This window comes from Eptatretus burgeri, chromosome 10 (assembly GCF_056783735.1).
Source record: "Eptatretus burgeri isolate ZD-2024b chromosome 10, Ebu_testis_v1, whole genome shotgun sequence".
Classification (NCBI taxonomy): domain Eukaryota; kingdom Metazoa; phylum Chordata; class Myxini; order Myxiniformes; family Myxinidae; genus Eptatretus; species Eptatretus burgeri.
In genome coordinates this window covers 44,875,252-44,901,913 of record NC_140970.1, presented here as the reverse complement: position 1 = coordinate 44,901,913, position 26,662 = coordinate 44,875,252, and the positions used below count along the sequence as shown (strand labels likewise).

The following is a 26,662-nucleotide window of genomic DNA, read 5'->3' as shown; positions in this document are numbered from 1 at the left end:
CCTGCTATCCTTCCGAGGTCGGCGAAATGAGCACCAGTTGTACTGGGCCCGGTGTATGCCCCGGTTAGAATAGGTGTACCATATCCCTGTGTGTCGTAAGAGGCGACTACGGTTGCGTCAGGAAGGGCATCCGGCGTAAAAACCTATGCCAAATCATTATGCGGACAACAAAACGAATTTCATACCGGATCGGTCGAGGCCCGGGTTACCAACGACCGCCACCGGTACCGGCGGTCAGCAGGGTACCAGTGGAAATTGTGCTACTGCTGGGCGAAGGAGGAGAAGGAGACGGGGAAGGCGAGTCCGGAGGCAGTGGGAGAGGGGGAAGGGTAGAAGTGTGGAGGTGAGAGTTGGAACTCTGAATGTTGGGACGATGACTGGCAAAGGGCGAGAGTTGGCTGATATGATGGAGAGAAGAAAGGTGGACATACTGTGTGTACAAGAGACCAAGTGGATGGGGAGTAAGGCGAGGAGCATTGGAGGTGGTTTCAAACTGTTCTACCATGGTGTGGATGGGAGGAGAAATGGTGTCGGGATAATCCTGAAGGAAGATCATGTCAAGAGGGTATTGGAGGTGAGGAGGGTGTCTGACCGAGTGATGAGTGTGAAGTTGGAAATTGAAGGGGTGATGATGAATGTCATCAGTGCATATGCCCCACATATGGGGTGTGAGATGGAATATAAAGAAGATTTCTGGAGTGAGTTAGATGAAGTGGTGGAGAGTGTATCCAAGGATGAAAGAGTGGTGATTGGAGCAGATTTCAATGGACATGTTGGGGAAGGGAATAAAGAGGATGAGGAGGTGATGGGGAGGTACGGTCTCAACAAGAGAAACGTGGAAGGGCAAATGGTGGTAGAGTTTGCAAAAAGAATGGAAATGGCAGTGGTAAACACGTATTTCAAGAAGAAGGAGGAACACAGGGTGACATACAAGAGTGGAGGAAAGTGCACACAGGTGGATTACATCTTAAGTAGGAGATGCAACCTGAAAGAGATTAGTGACTGTAAGGTTGTGGCAGGGGAGAGTGTAGCTCGACAGCATCGATTGGTGGTTTGTAGGATGACTTTGGAGGTGAGGTTGAGGAAGAGAGTGAGGGCTGAACCAAGGACCAGATGGTGGAAGCTGAAGGAGGAAGACTGTTGCGTGAAATTTAGGGAGGAGGTGAGACAGGCGTTGGATGGTGGTAAAGATGGGTGGGATGATTGGGCAACGACAGCAGAAGTTGTGAGGGAGATAGCTGGGAAGGTACTTGGTGTAACATCTGGACAGAGGAAGGAAGATAAGGAGACTTGGTGGTGGAATGAGGAAGTACAGGAAAGTATAAGGAAGAAGGGGTTGGCGAAAAAGAAGTGGGATAGTCAGAGAGATGAAGAAAGTCGGCAGGAGTACAAGGAGTGGCGTCGAAAAGCAAAAAGAGAGGTGGCAAAGGCCAAGGAAAAGGCATATGACGAGCTGTATGAGAAGCTGGATACAAAAGAAGGGGAAAAGGATTTATACCGATTGGCAAGACAGAGGGACCGAGCTGGGAAGGATGTGCTGCAGGTTAGGGTGATAAAGGACGCAAATGGGAATGTGCTGACGAGCGAGGAGAGTGTGTTGAGAAGGTGGATGGAGTACTTTGAGGAGCTGATGAATGAAGAAAATGAGAGAGAGAAGGTTGGAAGAGGTGGAGATAGTGAATCTGGAAGTGGGGTGGATCAGTAAAGGATGAAGTGAGGACTGCTATGAAGAAGATGAAAAGTGGAAAGGCGGTTGGCCCAGATGGTATACCAGTGGAGGCATGGAAGTGCTTAGGAGAGATGGCAGTGGGGTTGTTAACCAGATTGTTTAATAAAGTCTTGGAAAGTGAGAGGATGCCGGAGGAGTGGAGATTAAGTGTACTGGTTCCGATTTTCAAGAATAAGGATGATGTGCAGAGCTGTGGAAATTAGAGGGATAAAGTTGTTAAGCCACACCATGAAGTTGTGGGAAAGAGTAGTGGAAGCTCGGTTGAGAGGAGAGGTGACGATCTGTCAGCAGCAATATGGGTTTATGCCAGGAAAGAGCACCACTGATGCGATGTTTGCTTTGAGAATGTTGATGGAGAAGTATAGGGAAGGCCAGAAAGAGTTACATTGTGTGTTTGTGGATTTAGAACATCATACATGTTGAACATCTGGAATAAGGGTTTTAGTTCACACAGGTGAACTCTTAAACAGCAAGTTCACAGTGGGCGCTCATCCTTAAACACTAAGTTGTTCACAGGGTGCAACAGGGCATAAATGGGTGGCATACAAGTGGGGGAGCACCAGATGCGCCATGGGGGGCATTGCACCCAAATGCCCCCCCCTAGCGATGGGCCTGCATACAGACAGACGGAAAACCTGAGAATAAGGGTCGTCTAGCGACCACCCAACAGAGACAGACACACAAGAGGGAAAGGGCTGGTGCATGAGGACCAATCGGCTCCCTGAGCATGACCCCGCTGCCCTGACGAATCTGGGCAGCAGGGAAGAATGGGGAAGAGTTGGCCTCCTGACAGTGCGAAGTGTTGACAACGTAGTTGCAAGTTTCTAGGTTCTGCATCTCTCGCAGCTGGTGTTTCTTAACTGTGGTGAACAAGCTTGCATGTAAGCTGGTATGGATCTGTGACCTCAGCAATGTCCAATTTCTTGATGCAACATTGCATGCTCTCTGTGGGTGAGAACTTTGAGTGAGAAAAGCTTAAGAATGCAGATACGTGGTTGACCCTCACATAACGTGTTTTCGCTACAGTGTGGATTTTAATTCAACAACAACAACAACAACAACAACAACAACTGTGCTATGTCATGCTGTGTGTAACATAAGCACGACTCCAGCTTTTCAGCCATCCAGGCCGCACTGGAAGTGCCTTCTTTCTTTTTCTTGTTCTATTCAGATAATCAACAACACTAAAGTTGTTTCTGAATTGCAGGCACTTCAAACATATATTACATCTTCCCCTTCAAGATGGACGAGAGCATTGAACAAGTTATTATTACATGAACAAACAGTCCGGAACTCAAACCAATTCAGTGCGAGGAAACATCCAAACTTAAGGGTAACATTTACATTTCATCACAAGTCAAGTCTGTTTGATCGACGACTGATACAACCACTTCGAGTACGAGTTATGCATGGGGTAACTGGATGAGCTGTAGACACTGACGGGGTGACTGCTCTGTTTAGCTCACCCAGATCTACAGTAGGTGCAGTGTCACCAGCTGGAAGCTTCATGTCTGACGAACAGCTTGAGCCACCATGGGCCTCACTTGTAGCGTTATCAGCATCAATGAAAGACCGATCGAGAGTAACACCCTCATTGGCTACACTGGTGCTCTTACGTAAATGTCGACTGTTACGGCGATAAGTGTCACCTGTTTCTCGGGACTGAACAATTTACGAACGTGGCTCAGAATGCTGCTTCACAATCACAGCTGGTATCCACCTTTTGGAACCCGTAGGAGGCTCCATTCTAAATTCATCATTCTGATGTAATGGTGGAAGATCTTTGAGTGAGTGACGATCATGGTATAACTTCTGTTTTGCTTTTTCCAGGTCAAAGTGCCTTTTTACAGCATCATGGTCATAAGCTATAGGCACCAGAAGACCTCAGGCAATGTGAAGGATATTCCTCGGACGTCTTCCCATCAGTAGTTAAGCCGGTGATAGATGAATGCCTTCCAGTGGTGTTCTGCAATAATCCAGCAAGGCCAGGTGCTTGTCTGTAGATTTTCGCCAGAGTCGTTTTACTGTTTGTACAGCCCTCTCTACCTCTCCATTTGAATGTGGATATCTGGGACAAGACTATCTAAGAATGATTCCATGATCTTTGCAAAATTTCCTCACAAGTTGTGAGTTGTACATAGTCCCATTATCACTCCAGAGAGTCTCCGGTAGACCATGTCGACTAAACTGTGCTTTTAGCTGCTCAAGAGTTGCACTGCAGCGTAAATCCTTCATTTCATCTTCTGAACTGAATGTTGAGGTCATACCATTGCAATCGTAGTTGCATGCTCTGCAGTTTCATCGGAGCGGACAGCAACGGCTTATTGACGATCATTTCCAGAGACTTATGGTCATTGTAGATGGTGGCTGGTTTCCCAAATGTATCACGATGAAACTTCTTGCAGGCATCAACTATGGATAGCATCTCCTTCTCGATTTGTGCATACTGTGTCTCTGTCTCCGTAAGGGTCCTGGAACTGTATGCGACAGGTCAGTTGTCCTGTAAGAGAACTGCATCACAGTGAATCTCAACTGGTTTGTTGACATCAAAGTACGCAAAAACAGGCGGAGAAGAGCAAAGTTCCTTCAGTCTCTCAAATGTTCTGGCTTGAACCGATTGCCATTGATATTAAACATCTGATTTCAGCAGTTCTTGGAGTGGAGCCACTCCTCACTCAACCGAGGGATGAACTTTGACAGAGACATGATAAATACAATGAAGCGCCTCACAGCTTCCTTATTGGTCAGAATCGGCATACTATGAACTGCCTCAACTTTGGCCGGATCAGACGATAATCTATCAGCAGACAGTATGTGTCCTACGTACTGTACCTGTGACTGGCGGATTTTGCACTTCTGCAGATTCAACATCAGATTGTAATTTGTTGCTCTCTCAATAACCTTTTTCAGAATTCGATCATGCAACTCCATGTTTGGACCAGCTACAAGAATGTCACTGGGGTCCACTTCAGCTGCAATGGAATAAAGTCTGATCAGACCCAGAACTTTAGCTGTATCTCCGGATATTATGTTTTCCTGTGAGAGAGCGACCACTTTAAAGGTTGTGGTGAATGTCTTCCCATGGTACTGAATAGGAAGATCCACGGCTGCTATGGGTTTTATCCTGTGATTCGAGTAGGTACACAATACCTTTGCTGATTGACAGAGTTTGGCAGTGTGCATGAGACACTGATAATCAGATAGTGTCATTGTGTTGCAGCGAGCTCCGGAAACAATTCTGAAAGTCACTTGCCTTCCTGATACCAAGAAAGACTGCCTCCATTTATCAACTCATGATGCAGCCGTTGTCTGCAGTGTACCGATGCGTATAATTTTCCCATTGGTTTCATCCATGTACTCTGTTGTATCAACACAAGCGCCGTCCAACTGAGTTTCAACGGAATGTATGCTGGCATGTCGACGGCAAGCTGCAAGCCAATTGATGGTTCAGTTTCTTGCAACAAGAGCATGTGGAACTCGAGTCCTTGAAAGCTCATATTGCTGACCCACTTGAAGAGCTTTGGCCAGCGTAAGTTCCTCACCTCTGTCTAGCAGGCACTCTTGGACCTTCTCCTCATACACGCGTTGGATAATCGTATCCACGAGCAAATCTTCAGATTGCACATACTCGCAGTCCAAGAGAATGAGACACAAATCCTTAACAAAGTTGTCAAGTGATTCCTTGAAGCTTTGTTTCCTCCTGAACAGCCAATGCCTCGCAATGTGCTTGTTTTTTCAGGCACGAATATACAATTCAAATTTATTCAGAACTTTGTTGCGGTCATCCTTCTCACATTCAATCCATTCAAAAGTTTTGTATAATCTCTTGTCCTTGTTCTCCGATCTATGTTCCAAGCCAGCCTGCCTTGCGTTTGTCAGGCACATCAGCCAATGGACCATCGAAAACAAATCCAACGTGATTTTAAAATCTAACAAATTCCTAATATAACGAAGCCGAATCCCAGTCAATCATGGGGTGCTCAAAGTTTACGGATGTCATAGTTTATGTATCTCAGATACCAGATTAAGATGGCACGAATGAATGGGGTTATTTGCAGATCACTTCTAACACCACGTAACATGAGCAAAACTCCAGCTGGTCAGCCATCCGGGCCGTGTCGGAAGTGCCTTCTTTATTTTTATAGTTCCGTTCAGATAACCAACAACAACAACAACCCTAAAGTTGTTTCTGAATGGCAGGCACTTCAAACATGCATTAAGCTGAGCAAGTCACTCGTGCTCCGTCACTCACAGCGGCCGAAACTATGGCTGTAAAGCGTGTCACAAATGGCACTGGAGATAATATTAAAAGTTTTAGATCAGTTTGATAGAGGTGAGTGCAGCACTGATATTCAGAGATGGGATTTCGGATACTACAATGAGAATCATTCATGACAATAGTGATAAAATCCATTAGAGCTCCAAGACAACAACGAATCTCAGTGTTACCAGAAGCCTGGTGATGGCTTAGCGGTTCAGGTGGCTGACTTTTGATCTTCGGGTCTCTAGTTCAAGCCCCGTTGGCCACTGAATTAACACCAGATGGGGTTGACTCAGCCTGTCATCCTTCTAAGGTCAGCGAAATGAGTGCAGGTGTACTGGTATAGGGGGCACTGCATCAGTGGCATAGCCATGCCCCCAACAAAATGATAGCTACCTGGCAGCCAAGCTGCCATACGCAAGAAGTGTTACCAGAACTGCAAGATCTCAGCCTGATGCTATTGTGAGAAAATGCTGACCATGTGGATAGAGCATCAGAACCAACAGAACATGCCCTTGTCTGGAATAGTCATTCAAGAGAAGGTGAGGAGTTTGCATGACGCTCTAACCAAAGACACCAATGATCCAGTGCCTTTTGCTGCCAGTCATGGGTGGTTTGAGTGCTTCAAGAGTCGCCATGCATTCCAGAATCTCAAGTTGACTGGGGAAGCTGCTACTGTTGGTCATGCTGCTGCTAAACAATTTCCAGCTGTCTTCAAATCAGTGATTGGGATGGAGGTTACACATCAAGCCAGGTGTTAAACCTCCATGAAACTGGACTTCATTAGAAATGCATGCCCAGTCGCACCTTCATCTCCATCAACTCTGGTCTGAAGCAGTGATTGTGTTGAGAGGTTTTACGGATGCTTAAGTCAGTGAAGCAAGGTAAAAGATTGTGGACGCAGCCCTGCAAGTGGGATTTGAGGAGGTTGACGAAGATGATGTTGAGGATTTGCTTCTCTCACACAGGAAGGAGCTGAGCAATGAGGATCTTCTGGCTCTGGAAGAGGAGCGCTTCAGAGAGGAATCAGAATTGAGTCCTGAGGATGTTGCACCTGTTAAAACCCTCACGACAAAGATCATGGCTGAAGGTTTCAAACTAGTCAATGAAGCCGTGGCCATATTTGATGAACACGATCCCAACTGCATGAGACGTTCCAAGATGCAGAGGAAGATTGAGAACGTCCTGAAATGTTACAAGGAAGTCGACGAACACAAAATGAAGGCAGCCACTCAAGTCTCCATTATGAAGTTCAAAAAAAAATCCCAAGCCAATCAGTCTCCATTTCATCTTCTGAGCCTTCAACCTCTACTGGACAGCCTGCCACAAGCAAGATATACTGTATCCTACCCCAATCATGACAACACTTATTAAAAAGTAATTAATTTTCATGTTTTTATTTGCTATACATTATATTCATGCATTGTTGACTGCTTTTTTGAGGTTTATATGTAGGCCTTCAACCATAAAAGGTTGAAATCTTTCCCGTTTGAAACATGACCCCCATTTTACATGTTAAATATTGCTCCAAGAACATGTTTTCTGATAACAAGGCGTTTCGCGTTCTACAAGGGTCACCTGTATTGGGGTTTTTTCTTGCTTCGTTCGTTAATGGCTGGTTATTTTTACTTGTGTAATATATTGACTTGATTCGTTTTATGAACTGTAACCTACATAGTGGATGACACAAGATGCGAGGGAAAGAACATAAGGGGATGGCGCTTCATAACACAATATCATTCCCACTACAGTAGAGGTCATGGTTGTCCTTTGTCGACAAAAACAGCCGTTCACATTTGACATGCCGAAAACCTGGGAACGCAAGCTCGTTTTGAATGTTGGAGCTGCTGCCAAACAGCAACCAGCACACTCTAAGATTTAACCTGCATTTTCAGCAGGTAGCAAGTGGTTTGGTCTTCAGTGTCCAGTAATATTATTCAGGGTGCCAGTGATAACTCGCCTATTCTTCGTGAAGGACAAAGTGAGATTTTAAACGTCGACCAACTAATGTTAGCAGACAGGATGTCCCGTTTAACTTCCATACACATTGGTGTATCATCTTATATGCGAAACACCAGGACGACAGTTTATCCCTTTTCTTCGAACTGCTGGACACTGCTTGTGAAAAAGCCAAATTGTTAGCTCGCCTGTTCGAAGAACAGAGAGCTATAGCGATACCCCCGGCGTGAGCGTGAGCGTCAGCATCAGCGTGAGCGTGAAGATGTTAAAGTTTTTGGTGCAAGTTATTTTTTCCTTTCTAATGTTTTTATCAATCACACTATTTTTTTATACACCCGAGATATATATATATATATATATATATATATATATATATATATATATATATATATATATATATATATATATATATATATATATATATATATATATATATATATATATATATATATATATATATATATATCGGGCGTATTATGTGATACCGGTCGTCCGTCCATCCGTCTGTCTGTCTGCCCGTCCGTCCGTTCCTATCCGCACTCTAACTCCCAAAATTTTTAACTTTCACGTTTCATATTTGGTACATAGGTACAGACTGTGGAGACGGTGTGTCGTGACATACGTTCATCATCTAAAGTGGTTGCCATGGCAACCAGGATGCTGTTTTCCATGTAGTAGCACAATTCTGTATATACCTACTTGTCCGGGCGTATATTGTGCTCACTTGCGCTCTTGTTGCTGATTACAATATACAAATACATATATTGCTTAAAAATTATTTGGATCAGACTTCAATGCAATGCTTTATAAAAAAATATTAATTATTAGACGAGTCTTTTAAAAACAATAAATGTATAAACAGGCGAGCATTGGGTGGCTTCGACATCAACTCTGGTCTAAATATCGGATGACTCTCCCCGACCTTGTAGTCCCATTTTCCTCCCAGTCACTGCCTTTCTCATGTGTTTATACTTCTTTTATTTTTTTAATCCTCCTGTCCCTCCCTCTCTGGTCATGGCAACCTGCTGTTCTCTGTCATTTAAACTCTTCATCTCTCTACAGTTTTACAATGTGATAGTGGCAATATCTTGTTAACCTCCCATCACCACAATAACGATGTTCCCACATCCGAGCGAGCTTTACTCGAGAACACACCATAACGTTGGTCAGCCAGAGGGCCTTCCCACTTCGATGATCGATATATTTTGATAATCCTCAAGGAGATGCAACATTGTCACTATGAACCATTGCAACTAAATTATTTTAAAACACCCCCAAATCCCACCTTTGGTCAAACATTAATTTTAACATAGGTAGTCCAGTCTTTTTATCCAAGTCATTGACACATGTATAATGCAAACAATGCACATTTATAATGCAAGTAGCTCGATTACACAAGATTTACAAGTGAGGTTTTCCTTTTTCGTGCAACGACCCAAAACACACAAGATCATAGTAAATTTCAACAATGAAGGCATCTTTTACACGATTAGTGATCTTACATTATGCAAGAGCATTTGAACATGTTTATAAATAAAATTTAAAAAAATTTCATGCTACGCTGAATAATTCCCATCCTGACATAGCATTTACCCACATGGTCGAGTGGTTAGGATACCTGATTTACACCCAGGCAGCCCGGGATCGATTACCAGTGTGGGCACCAAATGAGCAGGAGTCGCGACCGCTGGCGTTGCGACTCGAGTAAAATTCAGTGCCAAGCAATCAAAAGGTGTACCCGAGTTCGCTCGATCAGATGATGATGGCATTTGCTATTAAAACTGTGCCAGAAATGCTAGATGCATCAATTGTTTATGCGATTTGCAGGCTGCAATTTGGATTATTTATCTGAAGCTGGAAGGGGATTCATACGGTGAGTGGAAATCGACACGGCGATGAAAGTGCTGTTTTTGGTTGGTACATAACCCACCCATGTTTCTTGGGAACCTAACTGCAAATGGGTTGGTGGGGGTGTGGGTAACAATCGCAGTGAACCAGAGTAGGAAAATTAGCACCTGTGCTCTAAAATAAAGTTTCCACCTTGAGGGGCTCTGCATTGAAAGTCAACCAACACCCCTCACCTCACTGCTGATCCGCTGCAGATTGGTAGTGCCTAACTATCCACAGCACACACTGTAGCACCTCAACTACTAGGCCCCCAGAGTACCTCAAAACATGCCAGGAACAGTAGAGCTAGCAGATCATCTGAGGTACTCAACCAACTCCATGCTTCTTTAATGTCAAAGAAAATCTTGAATTAGGGAAAACTTGCAAAGGGCACCAAAATAATGTCCAGAAAGCAGAGGGTACACATCTCATTAATAAAGAAGCGAAACAAACAAACAAACAAAAAATCTTCATACAGACCAGCAGATCAAGGCCTTTTATTTAAGCAGCTGTAATGGTACCAGGAAATGGAATAAGCAGGATGACACTGTGGGGTTTAAATTATTCTTGAAAGGGTCTCCACATGCAATTGATCAAGTAATTTTATCTAGCGATTCATTCTCCATGAAGAAATATGCTTCCAATGTGAAATGAGCTGTCAGATATATCTCAACGGTACCATGCTTGCCTTTGAACAGTCCAATCTGGGTTAAAATCCTGGCCAAACTAACCTGGATGCTTCTCAGAAAAGCATTGCATTAACGAATGTGCCGTCCTTTGGAGTGCCATTCAGACGGGTGTCCAGTCCGCTGGAATTTGCTGGTGGACGTTTTAAGATCATACGGTGTTCGTCACAAGAGAAGACCAACATGTGCTGGACCCCTGGACTGACAACCTCCTGACAATACCAAAAATACCCTCAAACTGCCTATATCCCTCAACGATCACCATTTTGGTTTATGGCCTTCAAATTTGTTGACGGCATGTGTTTGTAGGCCAGAGCGAAAGGTCTATCCAAATAATTAATGCATAATCTGAAAACATTTGTGTTGAGGTGTTGAAGTGTTGTTGCCCCCTTCCTTTCCCCCCAAAACGACTTGTGGTTAACGCCCCATCTTGCTCACAGGTGCCCCTCTGAATAAGACTTGGAAAAAAACAAGGGGGGGGTATGGTGCAAGCTCAGGGTGTGAGTGTACATGGATGTTGATTGACAGTGAAATGCCAGTGAAGACAAGTGGTGAGCAATAAGTTTGCTGCAAGCTATTCAAAGCAAGTACGATGAAGAATAAACATTTTCTCAAGAAAAGACTCCCCCACCAGCCTCAAAAAGATAAAAGCTAAACAAATTTCAAGTTGAAAACCAACTACAATTGAAATTTTCTTGAGTGTTTTAATTAATTAATTTATTTTTAAGTGAGGTACTCCAGGGATGTTTCTTGAAGTAAGGTACTTGCGAGCTCTCCCATACACCGTGTAAACGTCTTGACGGAAGCCATCGTGCAATGCTTTTTTTGCTCATTTATAGCCATATATTAAGCACAAGGGGAAAGGAGGGTGCTTCGTCTGTGCTTTTATCTTTTTGAGCACATGGCACTTTTAACGATGTTTACAGAAGAGGAGAAGAATTGGATGCTTATTGCCTATAAAAAGATAATTAAATAAGCAATCAAACAGACAGGCATGCACTGTCCCTGTAAGCCTGTATCAATAACATTGTGCATGCTTGAGACATTGCAACTGAAAAAAAAAATTAAATCAAGGTAATACTGTGCCCCCCCCCCAACCCCACCACCCCACCAAGCCAACAATAGAAACAAACACAAGAAATCCAAAAAAAACACAGATCACACAAATTAGGTGGTGGAACAGCAGTAAAACTTAGACGCGACAGCGGGACAACATCAAAGCCATTCCACATGCATTGCATGCCATGGAGCATTCAATGAAGCCATTTGACATCATGCATTCCCACTCACCCACATGTGGGCAGCAAACCCCCCCTGGGTGGAAAATCCCTGTTCAGCTGAGCCATAGGACACAAATCATTGCACTGCCCCTGGCCCACCTGCCCAAATCCACCTCACCGTGAATGGCACAAGACAGCCCATGATGGCCATCAAAAACCACCTAAAGACAAAGAAATCCATAGACATACTGCAAAGAACAAAAATAAAGCACGATATGTAGGCAGCAACACCGTGGCATGTGGAGTGTTCAAAAAATAATTCAAAACATTAAAATATATTTTATATTTTTTTTAAACAAACAAAAAAAAAAAACACGCACACGTATGTATGCATATTTTTTGTGCATAAAGATAAAAACTGTTGCTGTGTCTTGGACGATTGCAAGTATCATGTTGATGGAACATTTTGAATGCCACATGCATCCATAACAAGTATACAATGAGATGAACATATTGAACAAACTAGAGTTCATAGATCACCTTACCCCACACAGTCTTGAGAAACAAGGATATGGGCGGAGCCCACGAACGGTAAATTTGACTGGTCATGATGATGTAAAATGCCATAATATTTTGTCGAAGCACTACTAAATGGAAGTGCCAAAAAGGCGATTTGTGTTCTATATTGTTCAAGTAAGGTAAACCCTCAAATATCATGGTTTCAACCAATCACAGGCAACTTATTGTGTTCAGATTTAGTTATCGTGGTATTTCATTTTGGCCAATCATGGTTTCTGATCTGATACGAGTCATTGTTTGGTCCGCGTGTTTGACTACCTCCCATTACAACCCTTTTGTTATTTCTCGTTACGTGCACAGTTACTTGTAGTAATCAGACCAGCATACGGAATGAAGCCAAGTTTTACAATGAATCATCATCGAACAAGAAATAATGTATGGAAATCGTGTTATACTAGATCTAGTAACCACACAACAGTTAATAATGGCACTCAAACGTAAAACTATGGACAAAATCAATTGTGCCAAAAGGCAGGGAAAGGTTATGACATTGTGCGAAAAAAAAATTGAGTTGTTAGATATGTTGGCAAGAGGTGAAAGTGTGGAATCTGTGCCCCCCCCACCACGGGTGGATCATCTCTATTATAATACCAAGCTTGCATACTAAAAACTCGGCTCCCTGTCACACGATCCCTCTGAAATTGCTGTGGCACTTAGCGAACATGCCGAAAATGTTTGGGAGGTCTTGGCGTTCCATAGTACCACTTGCATTTTGCACAATGCGTATTTTTGTCATTCCCCGTGTACAGTCTGTCGTCTGCTACCAGCTATGTTGTACTGCTATCCCGTGCATGTGCATGGGTATCGCTAGTTTAATAGAATGTGCGGTAAATGTGTCAAATATCCATGCAAGTGTTCCTGCCAGCAAAGTGTAAAAGTCTCATTCCAGTTCCATGGTCCTCATTTTGAAAGGATGGAAAAAGCGCTAAATGCTTGAATCAGGACAAAAAAGAAAAAAGTGCCTTTGAGTGGACTGACAATACAGGAGAAAGCATTGCAGATTTACCAACGTTTCCATGAGACACCCGGGGTCGAAGGCTCCAGTTCGACCATGATGCTGCGAAAAACTAACCACCGTAACTCATGGAACTAATCGAGGCGAAGGGAATGATGCCAGAGCAAGTTTTTAACGTCGAAGAGATGGGATAATTTTGGAAGATGCCATCTCGTACCTTCCTGTCCAAGCAGGGAAAATCTGCTCTGGGTCAAAGTGGGTAAGGATTGTCTTACCATTCTTCCATGTGGCAATGCAGCAGCAGGCATCTGCGTTGTGCTCCTGTTGATCCAACAACCATCGCAAGTTGTAGATCCACAACTTTCTAACCTCCACCCTCCCCCCCTCCCCTATCAGCATCATTGTTATCCTGAGCTAAGTCTTATGCTTTGTATTTACGGCAGAGTAAAGCATGTAATATTTTTACCCTCACCCACCTTACTGTTTTGGAATAAATTGTAAAGGTAAAAGTCTTGCTTTTTGTTTACTCGAAGCACCTGCTCCCTATGGGAGCCGTCAAGGGGGTCATGTTATTATATTTATGCCTATTTTACTCCAAGGGGTCCCAGGATTACACACCCAAAACATGGTTGCAATCGGTTCAGCCGTTTTTGCAGTACCTGGGAACAGACGGACAGTGAATTATAGTAAGATTACCTCCACCACCAAAGGTGGAAGAAGGTTATGCTTTCATGTGTGTTTGTTACTGACAGACACACACCAATAACGAATATATATAAATATATACATACACACACATACACACACACACACACACACACACACACACACACACACACACACACACACACACACACACACACACACACACACACACACACACACACACACACAGCATGTTAACAGTGAAATAAATCAAATACACGATAAAGCACGAACGGCTATATGTGTATACAAGTCTGAAGACGACGATGGTTCACGAGCGGTATTTGACGATGTAGATCGTTTCAGAAGTCAAGGATGAGACAATGTGATCATGTTTGACCAAGTTATAAAAATGATCAACATGATGTGGTACGAGTGACGGATTATTAGCTGCAAAATGTCGAAAACCTGATTTCGTTCAACAACTTTCAAAATTTGACCTTTGCATAACCTTTAAAGTTCACAAAACAATGTTGTGGACATTAAAATAAGGACACAGGATACGTGCTACAGATTATTGGAGCTAGTTCGTCGAAGGTCGAAAACCCGGTTCGATTCCCACAACTTTGAAAATTTGACCTTTGTGAACTTTAAAGGTCAAAGGTCAAGGATTATGACCTTTGGTGCAAAACTTGCTCTGGAACATTCCAGGAACAATATAACGTCATATTGGCTATATGGCATTTCGCATTCCTCGGATTATCCAAACTTTGATGAAATCAGCGTAAAAACAAACTTGAAGGGGGCGCCACGAGCAAGGTGTTCGAGATAGAGCAAAATGGTTTCAACACTTTAGGTGGGGAATGACCTCAAGATTATGCATAAAAAATATTGTCATCCAAGCTCTCAAAGTTTGGGCGGTCGTATCATTTTTACGTCAAAATTCGCAATTTTCTAAGTTCGTGACCTTGACCTTGGGAGAAAATGAAAAAAAAATTGAGCTCCTTGGGGCTATGCAGGTGCCATTGGGCTAACCAAATACCGAAACCCCTGCCAGATTCGACAAACCCCCTCGGAGAAGATGGATTTTTATGTCAAAATTCACAATTTTCTGAGTTCCTGACCTTGTGACGAAAATGGAAAAAAAAAAAAAAAAAAAAAAAAAAAAAAAAAATCGAGCTCCGTGGGGCTATGCAGGTGTCATTGGCCTAACCAAATATTGAAACCACTGCCAGATTCGACAAACCCCCTCGGAGAAGATGGATTTTTATGTCAAAATTCGCAATTTTCTAAGTTTGTGACCTTGTGACGAAAATTAAAAATTGAGCTCCGTGGGGCTATGTAGTTGCCATTGGGCTAACCAAATACCGAAAACCCCTGCCAGATTCAACAAACCCCCTCGGAGAAGATGGATTTTTATTGTCAAAATTCGCAATTTTCTAAGTTCGTGACCTTGTGACCTTGACACGAAAATGAAAAAAAAACAAAAAAAATTAAATAATAAAAAATAAAAAATAAAAAATAAAAATCGAGCTCCGTGGGGCTATGCAGGTGCCATTGGGCTAACCAAATACCGAAACCCGTCAGATTCGACAAACCCCCGAGGAGAAGATGCAAATTGAAATCAGCTACCCCCGAAAAACACGTTTTTTGGGCGTGGCTCCGCCCATAATGGGCAAACCACGCCCATTCTCAGAGAAACACAATTAGACCATGATATAAACCTCCCACCAAAATTTTATCAGGATCGGATCAAATCCCACGGAGCTATGGTCGGGGCAGACAGACAGACAGACACATACCAATAACGAAGATAGTGGTCACATTTTTTCGTGAACCAATACATACATATACATATATATATATATATATATATATATATATATATATATATATATATATATATATATATATATATATATATATATATATATATATATATATATATATATATATATATAGTTGCGGGCCAGCTGGGTCGGGTGAGAAGACCACGAGGTGGGGGGAGTTATGTCGATTCCCACCAGACTCCCCGGAATTGTCGGCCCTCGCTCACGGAAATTATGCGACGCGCGGGTCGCTTAACCGACCGTGGACGCCAATAACTCAACTGCGTGACCGAGGGTCCTCTCGTCTATGGAATCGGGTTACCTAATTAATCACGTGATTTAATTACCGGGGAACCACGCCCTCGGTACGCCTTGTCCGAACCGGATCACTCTACCGGATCGGATGCAGCCGAGTGACACTGCCAAGGACGTACCGGCGAGAAGGAAGGGATCGTTGGGAATAAAGACCCAGCTAAACTTAGATTCGAACCATGCTGGACCAATGGGAGAAAATACAAAACGAGCAGGGGAACATTCCTAATGATAATTATTTATTAACAAGCAAGCGAGGAAAAGTATGTGGTACGACAGAGATTTATTGGGTATGTCACGCAGGGAAAGAGGAGAGAGGTGTGATGCAACAATAATACAAGCAACTTACAAAAGAAGACAGTGCAGACTTGACGTGAGATCAATAACAGTTACAACATTAATACACTTCAACAGACTTACTTAACAGAGAGGTGCCAGCACACTCAGACACACACAGAAAAAGAAACCCCAATGGGAAGGAACTTTTGCAACCAGGGAGGGAGGGGAGTTGAGGTTATGCTTTCGGTACCTGGGCATTCCGGGGGAGCGGATGCTCCATGGTGCGGTACCCGACAGTAGTTGCGTTGTCTCTGGCCCAAGCCGCACGTGTGGAGCCTGTGTTCTGTCAGAGGAGTTTGAGTGGAGAAGGGCGGAATCGAGAGTGCAAGGGTGGAGTAGTGGGCGGGACCAGGCAGGCAGGTGGACGAGGATTGGCATGGGCGGAGACGAGAAGCAGGAGGCGGTTCGTCAAGGCGAGACGTGGGCAGAGTCAAGAAGCAGGAACACACCGCATGAAAACACCACTCCGAATCACACACACACCCCGACGGAGGAGCTTCTCTGTCTTTTATAGAGCCCGAAGCTCGGGGGATGGGAACATGCCGAATTCGATGTCATCGCCCGAATCGGGCGCTTTAATTGGCCCCGACCCCTCACGTGGTCCGCCAGCTTGGGCCGGGTTTCGGGTAGATGTTGGTGCAGCCCACCCACCTTACTGCTAAAGTGTACGTGACTCGCCGCACATGTCAGGTTTCGGGTGGACGTTGGTGCAGCTCGACCACCTTGCTGCTAAAGCGTTCGTGACTGATTTATCCCAGGAAAGAAAAGAGAAGAGTGGGAATGAAAAGGAGGGGAAAATGATTTAATAACCCTAACTATTGGACCATCGCAATGCACTCCCCGTTGTCCTGCTAAACAAAAGGAAGGGGTCTATCTACACGTATATTAATTGCATAACTGTCTTGGGACACGTCTCTGTTGTATGCATGCGGTTCTGAGAACCACAACAATATATATATATATATATATATATATATATATATATATATATATATATATATATATATATATATATATATATATATATATATATATATATATATATATATATATATATATATACATACACACATATACACACATATATACAGGATGTCCCAAAAAAATATACAACTTTTCATTTGCAAAGAGGATGGTCATAACATATATTTTTTAAAAAGATATATGGCTGGATAGAAAGCTGAATGGTTGAAGTTTATTGTACCAATGTCAAAATTTAAATTTTGGTTTAGAATCGCCGTTTTCTTTTAGACCACATGTTCGACATAGGCTCCACGTTGTCCAATCACTGCCTGCAAATGCGTTGTCATGTTCTCCATCACTTTGGGATTTCTCAGTGGATGTTTTCCTTCAGCTGATCAAGAGTCTGAGGCCTAGGTTTCCATAGATCCTGTCTTTGAGATACCCCCACAAGAAAAAGTCTGGAGGAGTAAGGTCAGGGGAATATGGTGGCCACTCAACATCTTCGTAGAGGGAGATAAAGCGGCCCTCAAAATGTTGGTTGAGAAAACATCTTGTTTCCCTGGCTGTATGGGGCAGTGCCTCATCCTGCTGGAACCACTGGGTTCTCATCTGGATTAGGTTGTTTCTCCTACGGGCCTGAGTACGTAGCTCAGGCAGATATAATTCCTGAATAATCTCACGATAGTTCCTCTGGTTTATCGTGCAAGTGCGTCCCTGGTCATCTTCAAAGAAGTATGGACCAATTATCCCATACCAACCATCCGCCACCCACATGGTGACTTTGAGAACAGATTGAGGCACAGTTCAGTTGATGCATTACCAGGATTTTCAGTTCCCCAGTACCGAAAGTTTTGCTTGTTTACCTCGCCGGACAAGTGAGCATGGCATTCGTCTGTCATGTGAAGTTTTTTGAGGAAGTCTGCATCTTCCTCCAAATTCCCTGAGAACCAATTTGCAAAGTCTAGTCGTTTGCATTTCTGTTGATCAGTAAGCACCGTTTCCGTTTGAATTTTGGATGGAAAGGCATGAATGTCTTGGTGAAGGATCCTCTAAACGGTGCTCTTATGAATGTTTGTCTCGGCAGAAAGTCGTCGAATCGATTTTTTTGGACTCTGAACGACCGTTTGTCTCACCATTTCCACATTTTCTCCATTACGACCTGTCCTCTTCCGACCACTGTGACCCTTGTGAAGGTCACAGATGGTTCCCACATTGGTAAACTTTGCGATGGTGCACTCTATTGTCCGAAGGTTTGATGCATGGCGCAAGTGGATACCGAAATGTCTCGAGTACAGACGTTGCACCTGTATGACACTTTTCGTCTGGTGCCAAAGTTTAACAATTTTCGTCCGTTATTGAACAGTGAGTTTTGGCATTTTTCTGGCGCTTGCTTGGTATCAAAATTAACTTCCGGGTCTCTGCAACAAGAAATGAAGCATTAGTGACAAAATTACTGCTTTTTTTGGTTCAAACGAAGCATTTTAAAAGTTGTATATTTTTTGGGACACCCTATATATACATTGTTGCGGTTCGAGGAACCACCAGCCTCCAAGGCAATGGCATCCAACATATAGTGGCCCCAAACAGTTATTCCATTAATATACATTGAGATAGTCCCTTCCCTTTTGTCTAGAGGGACAACGGGACGTGTGTTGTGGGGATCTCATAGCTAAGTTTGCTTTCACCATTAACTTCATTTCTTCTCTGATTTTCTGCTTATTTCTGACGTGAATCCGAATTTGCGTCCTCACAGAAGCCAACACGTGCAGCACGTGCCGCGGCCAGGGGAGGGGAATAGCAAAGCTGCGACAACACCACGAGCATCGACAGCATAGCTGTGAGGATACAGCAATACCCTCGAACAAACCTCTGCCACAAACTCGAGATGCTCGTCTGACGTTTCCAATGATCTGGAATTAGATTGCTCGTTGCATTGAAAAGGCATACGAACGAATATTTGTTAAAGAGACTACAGGGATGTTGTTTTTCACAACACAGAAACAAATGACCCAATATCGAGCGGACGCTGGCTACGTGCTTAATGGCGGATCCACGCGTACTGTGCGGAACGTGCTTTCAGGCAGACCCGTACGCCGCTCGCAACACTTTATTATTGTACAGAACAGGGCACGAATTGCACACATCTTACGGTCTGTGTATGGGTTTGCCATAACATCTTACCTTCGATCCTCACTGGCGGCCGCGGGTGTTTCCCACCGTCGGGTATGTCTTCTCGCCTCTCCGGCCGGCGAAGCCGCAATCAGGCGGGGACGTGATTACAGCTCAGGCCGCATGGCGCATCATGGAGCAGGCACATTGACCAGCACGAATCGAGGGTGTCCGGGCAGGCACGCGGGGCCGACGCCACCCTTGGCCAGTCATCGGGGCACGGCCCGGGAGTTCGTGAAAGGCAATTCATGTCACGGAGTTCGGTGTGGGGCAATTCATGTCACGGAGTTGGGTGTGGGGCAATTCATGTCATGTCGTGGGGTCGGAGCGAGATGATTCCACAGTTTAGGGTCATCTTGCCAGAAGTGGAGTGGAGCCGCTTCCGGCCATCGCAGCCGGGCCATGCCTGCACCCCCCCCGCCCCGCTCTGCAGGGTTTATAAAAGGCGGATCTCGACTCCACCTTCTGTCGTCATCGCCTGCGACTCCGCCTCCACTTTTCCACCCTTCTTCGCCCACACATTGCTGACTCCACCCACCCACCTGGACCCGTCTACCACTCCGCCCACTCGCTCTCGACTCTGCCTTCTCCACCCAAGTCCCTCCCTTCATGCCCAATGCCGTGTCTTGTTCTCTGGACTGACGTCAGCTGCACAAAGTGCCACGAAGCAAGAAACGGCACGCCAGCTGTCAGGGAGGTATCGCCCAGTGGAGCATCCCTCCCAAAAACATATTAGTGGCACGATCGGGCAAGGTATTCAGAGACCGTTAGCCTCATCTCCTCTCCTCCTTTTTCTCTTCATCGGGTGTGTGTGTGTGCGTGCGTGCGTGTGAGTGTGTGTCCTGGCGCCTGTCCTCCTAAGTTAAGATTGCAGAAGATTATTATTACTTCGGGTTAAGTCTGCTCTGTGTTTGCTTTTGTAAGTTGCTTGTATTATTGTCGCACCTCACGCTTCTTTCTATCCCTGCATTACACACACCAATAAAACTATTCACCGTACCACATAACTTTCCTCGCCTCCTTGTAAATAAATTATTATTAGAAATGTTCCCAGCTCGTTTTTGTCTGACTTTCATTAATCCAGCATGGTCCAAATCCTAGCTTAGCCAGGGCTTTATTCCCAACGATCCATTCCTTTTAGCGGGTACGTCCTTGGCAGTGTCGCTCGGCTGCATCCGATCCGGTAAAGTGATCCGGCTCGGAAAAGGCGTACCGAGGGCGTGTTCCCCGGTAATTAAATCACGTGCTTAATTAAGTACCCCGTTAACCCATAGACGGGAGGACCTGAGATCACGCGGTTGAGTCATTGACGTTCACGGTCGGTTCGGCCTAAATCACATTTGCTCTACGGCGAGGATACGGCGGCTGTACGCCCTCTGAATTGACAGAAACGTGCGGCGGCCGCAGACTTTCTGCGGTGGCCTCAGGGTGGCCCTACGCCATTTGGCTATCTTTTACAGGCCGTAGGGGTCGCCGTAGAATTATAACGCGGAGTTATAACTTTTTTCATTTCTACGTTCGCCATAGCAATTCGACAAGCCGAAAAAAAAAAAAAATTAAAAAATGAACCCACTCGTTACCGTCTGTCTGGCCGCACGTTCGCCTTAGGGCCTCCCTGCGGTCGCCTTGCGGGCACCTTGAGGCTACCTTGAAAATTATATGGCCGCCGCAGGGCCCCCTTAAGGTCACCGTGCGACATCAAATCATAGACCGTACGGCAACCCCACGTTTGTCTCCACAATTTCTAAATACGCCATGCGGCTCCCCGAAAAATAAAAACATATGTAACTGCTTCATTGTGTGACCGTGGAAATACTGCGGCCGCAGATTTTGGAGACCCCACGGCCACCTGCATCAAGGCAAATGTGACTTCGGCCTTAGCTACCCGCTGTCACGGAATTATCTGTGTGCGACGGCCTACAATTCCGGGAAGTCTGGTGGGAACCGAGATAGCTCCCCCCCCCCCAGTGGCCCTCTCACCCGACCCCCGGTCCGCAACAATATATACATATACATATACACATATATATTACATGTCAATTTCAATTGTAATGTGTTCATTTCTGGTTGTTGCCGACCTTCCTCTATATTTTCTCAAAGCCCAGGAACCGATCCCCCCTTTTCCCATTGGTCTTGGGTTTTTACTATCGCACCATTTTCCAGGAACTTAACCCCCACGATATTTGAAGGTTTACTGTGTATAATTCAAATGAAATAACATAAAGATTTTAAAGGTTAGAGAAAAAAAACAAACACATTTTCCGCCCTTGATGCAGCGCCTTTTACACCACCTTATTTAACACGTTACATTAGTTCTTCATGCCTGTTGTTTGTGGCGGCCTTCTTGCCGTCAAGAAAAACACTAAGTTTCCTGTTTGGAATGATTTTCAATTTTGTTTGACTGCCAGACAGTAAAATAATTATCTCACTCCTCTGTGCGTCTGCATGAGCTCAGAATATAACATTCAATTGAAATTAAGTTGTTCCTCGATCATGAATTGATGTTTGTAGACAGACAGACAAAGTGAACCAATTGCTTAACCCCACTTTTCACTTCGAGTTTGTGGGGTAATTATTCAACCAGCCATAAAAAAATTTTTTTTTTTGTATACCTTGGTCGAGGCTCGTATGAGAGCAAACACACAACTCACAGCAAGGAGGCATGAGACAAGAGGGGCGGGAGTGGAAGGGACAAAACAGTGGGGAACAGACACATTTCTGTCATCCCTCAGACCGGCAAGCAGCAGCTTCTTCACTCACTGCAGATCTGGATAAAATCACAAACTGGTCCAACACGTGGAACATGTCTTTCAATCCAGACAAATCTCACACTCTCACTATGTCTCTTCGAAAGGACCGTTTACAAAACCCCCCCATCCACTTTCTCAACAATCCTCTGGAAGAAGTCTTTTCTTTCAAGCTTCTAGGTCTCACTATCTGCCATGACCTTTCCTGGGAAAGTCACATTTCCAACCTCGCCTCAAAAGCCAGTCGCCGACTGGGAATCCTCCGTCGTGCTAAGTCCTTCCTCGGCCCTCTTGAGCTCCTGACCACTTACAAAGCTTTTGTCCGTAGCCTGATGGAGTACTGCTCTCCCCTCTGGGCTGGTGCTCCTGCCTCCCACCTTTCTCGGCTTCACGCTGTCGAAACCAGGGCATTTAAGATCATCGGCATCTCCCGCAATGAAGCTGAGTCTTTGGGCCTCTCACTCAATCACCGCAGGTTGGTCGGTGGTCTTTCTGTCTTCTACCGACTCCTCTCCAGCCTTGCCCCCCTGCTCTCTCTGCGATTTGTCCCCACCACATTTCCACAGGGCGCTCAAGGTCCGCCAACAACCCCCTTCTGGTAAAACTACCAAAATCACGAATCACTGCTCATCTTCACTCTTTCATTCCTCTTTTTTCCCGCCTTTGGAATAAACTTCCTCACTCTATTCTTTCCCATTCTTCCCTCCAGGCTTTCAAAACAGCTGTTCACCACCACCTCTTATCTTCCCCCATCCAAATCCTCGATCTTTTCTACCCCCGATAATCCACCCAAGCCCACTTCCTTCATTTCTCCTGCTTTCCTTCCTGAAAGTCCCTGAAATGTCCATCTTCTCTTCGCCATGTTCCCCATCCCATCCCCATCCCTCTCCCTTCCACAGTTCACCTAATGTGTCTGTTCCCCACTGTTTTGTCCCTTCCACTCCCGCCCCTCTTGTCTCATGCCTCCTTGCTGTGAGTTGTGTGTTAGCTCTCATACGAGCCTCGACCAAGGTATACAAAAAAAAACAAAAAAAAAAAACAGCCATGCTTCAGAGACAGAGAGAGAAAGACATCGAGACAGAGTGGTATTTAAGCAAAAGACATTGTGACCTGCCCAATGTCACAGAGCTATAGTCATAGATCACCAAAAAATAGTTCTCACAAAATCTTGATGAACCACACTATGCACACCAAGAATACCACTACAAATGTTTACGACATAATTGCACGGAAAGCGGACATGTCGAGTGCAGTGTCAACCAAGCGACCTTGCATATAAGGTTATATATAAGCAATATACCTTCGAAAGTTGATAACCAGCAACAGGCTTGAAAATGAGCAAGCGGTTAAGAGACACGGGACAGGCCTTCAGATTACATGAACTTGGGCACATTACGAACCACTTTGGATGATAACGAAGACCCTGACGTAACGTACAATTGCATTCAATGAGTCCGAACAACCTTCGACCATAATCAAAGCTGGCCATGCAGATTCCACCTATATAGATGAAGACCCCGAGACTTCAAGCACGTCAGCATAGTCTTTAACACAACCTGTGCTCTGCTAATCCCATTATGAATCATACATTTTTCTGCATGAACAAGTGCTTCATTCAAACAGAAGCAGTGGCGTTACGATGCTGCCAATTCCAGCAAATTCAACACAGAGGTCGAATGGATATACCAAATTTAAATTACAACGAGAAGGGCACTCTTCAACATCGTCAGATATGCCTCCACCCACATTATTACATCATTAGACATACTTTTACCAAGTTTGATTGAAATCCCTGAACCCAGATTCAAAACATTAAATAATTCTGGCTGCCAGACCATACATCCGATCAGGTTGAAATTTAAAACATATATTCCCCATGATGACTAGATCGTAATTGTGACGTTTCACATCGATTGATGAAGCAGTTCAAGAGAAAAAATTAAGATTTTCGTTAAAACCAATATGGCTGCCAGACCATGTGACCTTTTAAATATTTGAGAACACCTTGGTATCCCCAATGTTTGGGGAACATGTGGGTGAAGTTTCCCCTCGATCTCTTAAGCCATTCTGGAGAGGCTTTTGTAAAGGTTGATTTTTTTTAAAAAATCATAGCTGCCAAACCATGTGACCTATGACATCATAGGTGGAAAACGTTTTGCTCATCATGGATAGACAATCATACCAGGTAAAGTTTCGCCTCGATCTGTTCAGCCGTTTGAAAAGGTTATTGAAGGCTTTATGTTTTAAAAAAATAATAATAATAAATACAGCTGCAGAACCACGTGACCAATGACATTATCAATTCCCCCTTCTCGCCCCCCCCCCCCATACAATTTAGCCCTTGATGACCGTCAATTTTTTGTACTTATCAAATAAAGTGCTCAAAGTATGCAATTACAATGTCCGAAGGAAGCCATGACATCATTTAAATAAAAAAAAACATCACATTTCCCATCAGGCAGTACTTGACATGTGCCAAGTTTTGATTTTTCCCATGAGATGGTTTTAGAGATTGAGGTCCAAAGTTTTTCCTTTCTTCCAACCTGGCTGCCGCACCACATGACATCTGACGTCATGATGTAGTTCCACATAGGAACAAACAAACAAGATGTAGTTCCACAAATCATTCCACATAAGTAGTCACACCTATGGTGAAAATTTCATGTCAATCGGATAAGTGGTTGCAGAGAAAACAGAAAATTTGCATAGACGGCCATCAGACGGACGGACGGACATACAACCACAAAACAAAATGCCTCCGGTGACTTGGTCACAATAGAGGCAAAAAAACAAACATACAATTTCTTATATTATAAAAATAGATCCTTGTGAAATATTTCACTTTACCACTTTGTATTAAAAAAAAAAAAAATTCAAGGGTGAAATCATATTTGATAATGATCAGGTCTCAGTTGAGGTTTGAGCTTGGTTTCTCTTTTAACTCTAAAATGAGCAACGCATAGTTACCTTCGGTCACCACTTGTTATTAAAGCTGATACCATGCAAGCTCACTTGAAGGACCTTGAAAAGCCTGACACTTTTTTGGTGAAAACTGAGTCACATGGAAGAGGTCGCCAGAGAATGTAACCGCACATTGGATATGTTCTAAAAAGGAATGACCCTGTGAACTTGTAAATCATCGCTTGGTGTCTAAACCAAGGCATGATGGCTGGGCTCCCAATGATACAAGACCACCTGTAATGTGAATGTTAACCGTAAAAAAAAAACAACCCCATAGAAATCAGGTTTGAACGTCATTGCCAACATCTATGAATAACATGTGAAGAGGAAGTTTGCTCTGGACTCAAGCCAAGACATTTCAATGGAATAAGATTATCTGTGAGCATTTGCATAATTATTCGACTCCAAGCATCTAGCCTGGGTTTGAATCCCGACACAGCTGTAAACTATCATCCCAGTGTTCCACAGGCAGGATGATCCAAAAAATGTTTGTGCCATCCCTCGGATGGATGATAAATTGGGTATCTTGTCTGCCAGTATAAGTTGTTGGACGTCAAAGATCGCATGGTGTCCTTCATGAAATATAGGCGAGCTATCGTCAGCATCATGAATAGCTCCAAATTCCTACCCTAACTACTGCTGAGAAGGCAATGGCAAACCACCCAGTATAACCCATGCAAATAAACTGCTTTAGTATGACTGAACACCAAATTAAATACAGAAAAATTAACTTGCATAATGTGAGCCAAGCTCAAGGAAATGTCAGAAGGGCTCAGCGAGTTAAGAAATCATTATCAAACTAGAACGGGCACTCGGCAGAGCGCATACCTTCGCCGCCGCTACTTTTTTCCGGGCACATTTGAAAAACGTCATTTAAAAACGTCCATGACGTCACAACCATCAGTCCGATGGACGTCAAATTTGGTGTTAGACGTCATTGAGGACAGTCCAACAAAACGGAATGATAAACACTGAAAAAAAAATCGAAAGTTTAAAAATGACGTCATCTTGTGACGTCATTTTGACGCACTTCCAATGACGTCACTACCAATCACGGACCAACATCCTGAAAGCTCTTATTTCACAGAACATTTTAACGTTGGTTTCATGTCAATAGCTCTATTAGATCTGAAGTTATGCCTACAAGTATATTTTGACCTTGAGTGTGACCTTGACCATAGAATTAATTTGCAAAACCTGTTCATAAATAAGCAGATATTTTGGTAGTGATCATAATGCCTGGATTTGGGACAATTTCCTTTACAAATTATAGATATTTGAATATAAAATATCTGGACATTTTAGCCACAATTGAAAAACGTTATGTTCAAACGTCAATGACGTCATAACGGTCAGTCCGAACGACGTCAAATTTGGTGTGTGACGTCCTCAAGGTAAGTCCTACAAAACAGTATGATCAA

General features: G+C 44.0%; 1 protein-coding gene across 3 annotated transcripts in view; it reads right to left on the bottom strand.

Moving 5' to 3' along the window:
- LOC147018449 (monocarboxylate transporter 2-like) overlaps positions 1-26,662 on the bottom strand; it is a 122,824-nt gene that overhangs the window by 88,241 nt on the left and 7,921 nt on the right. The window contains exon 3 of one of the 3 annotated variants that reach the window (XM_085898092.1): positions 11,813-11,963. The exons of the other annotated variants lie outside the window; for them this stretch is intronic. Within the exon in view, the coding sequence (XP_085754218.1) occupies positions 11,813-11,868 (56 nt within the window). The 5' untranslated portion in view covers positions 11,869-11,963. The remainder of the gene's footprint in view (positions 1-11,812; positions 11,964-26,662) is intronic. 3 annotated transcript variants of the gene reach the window in all.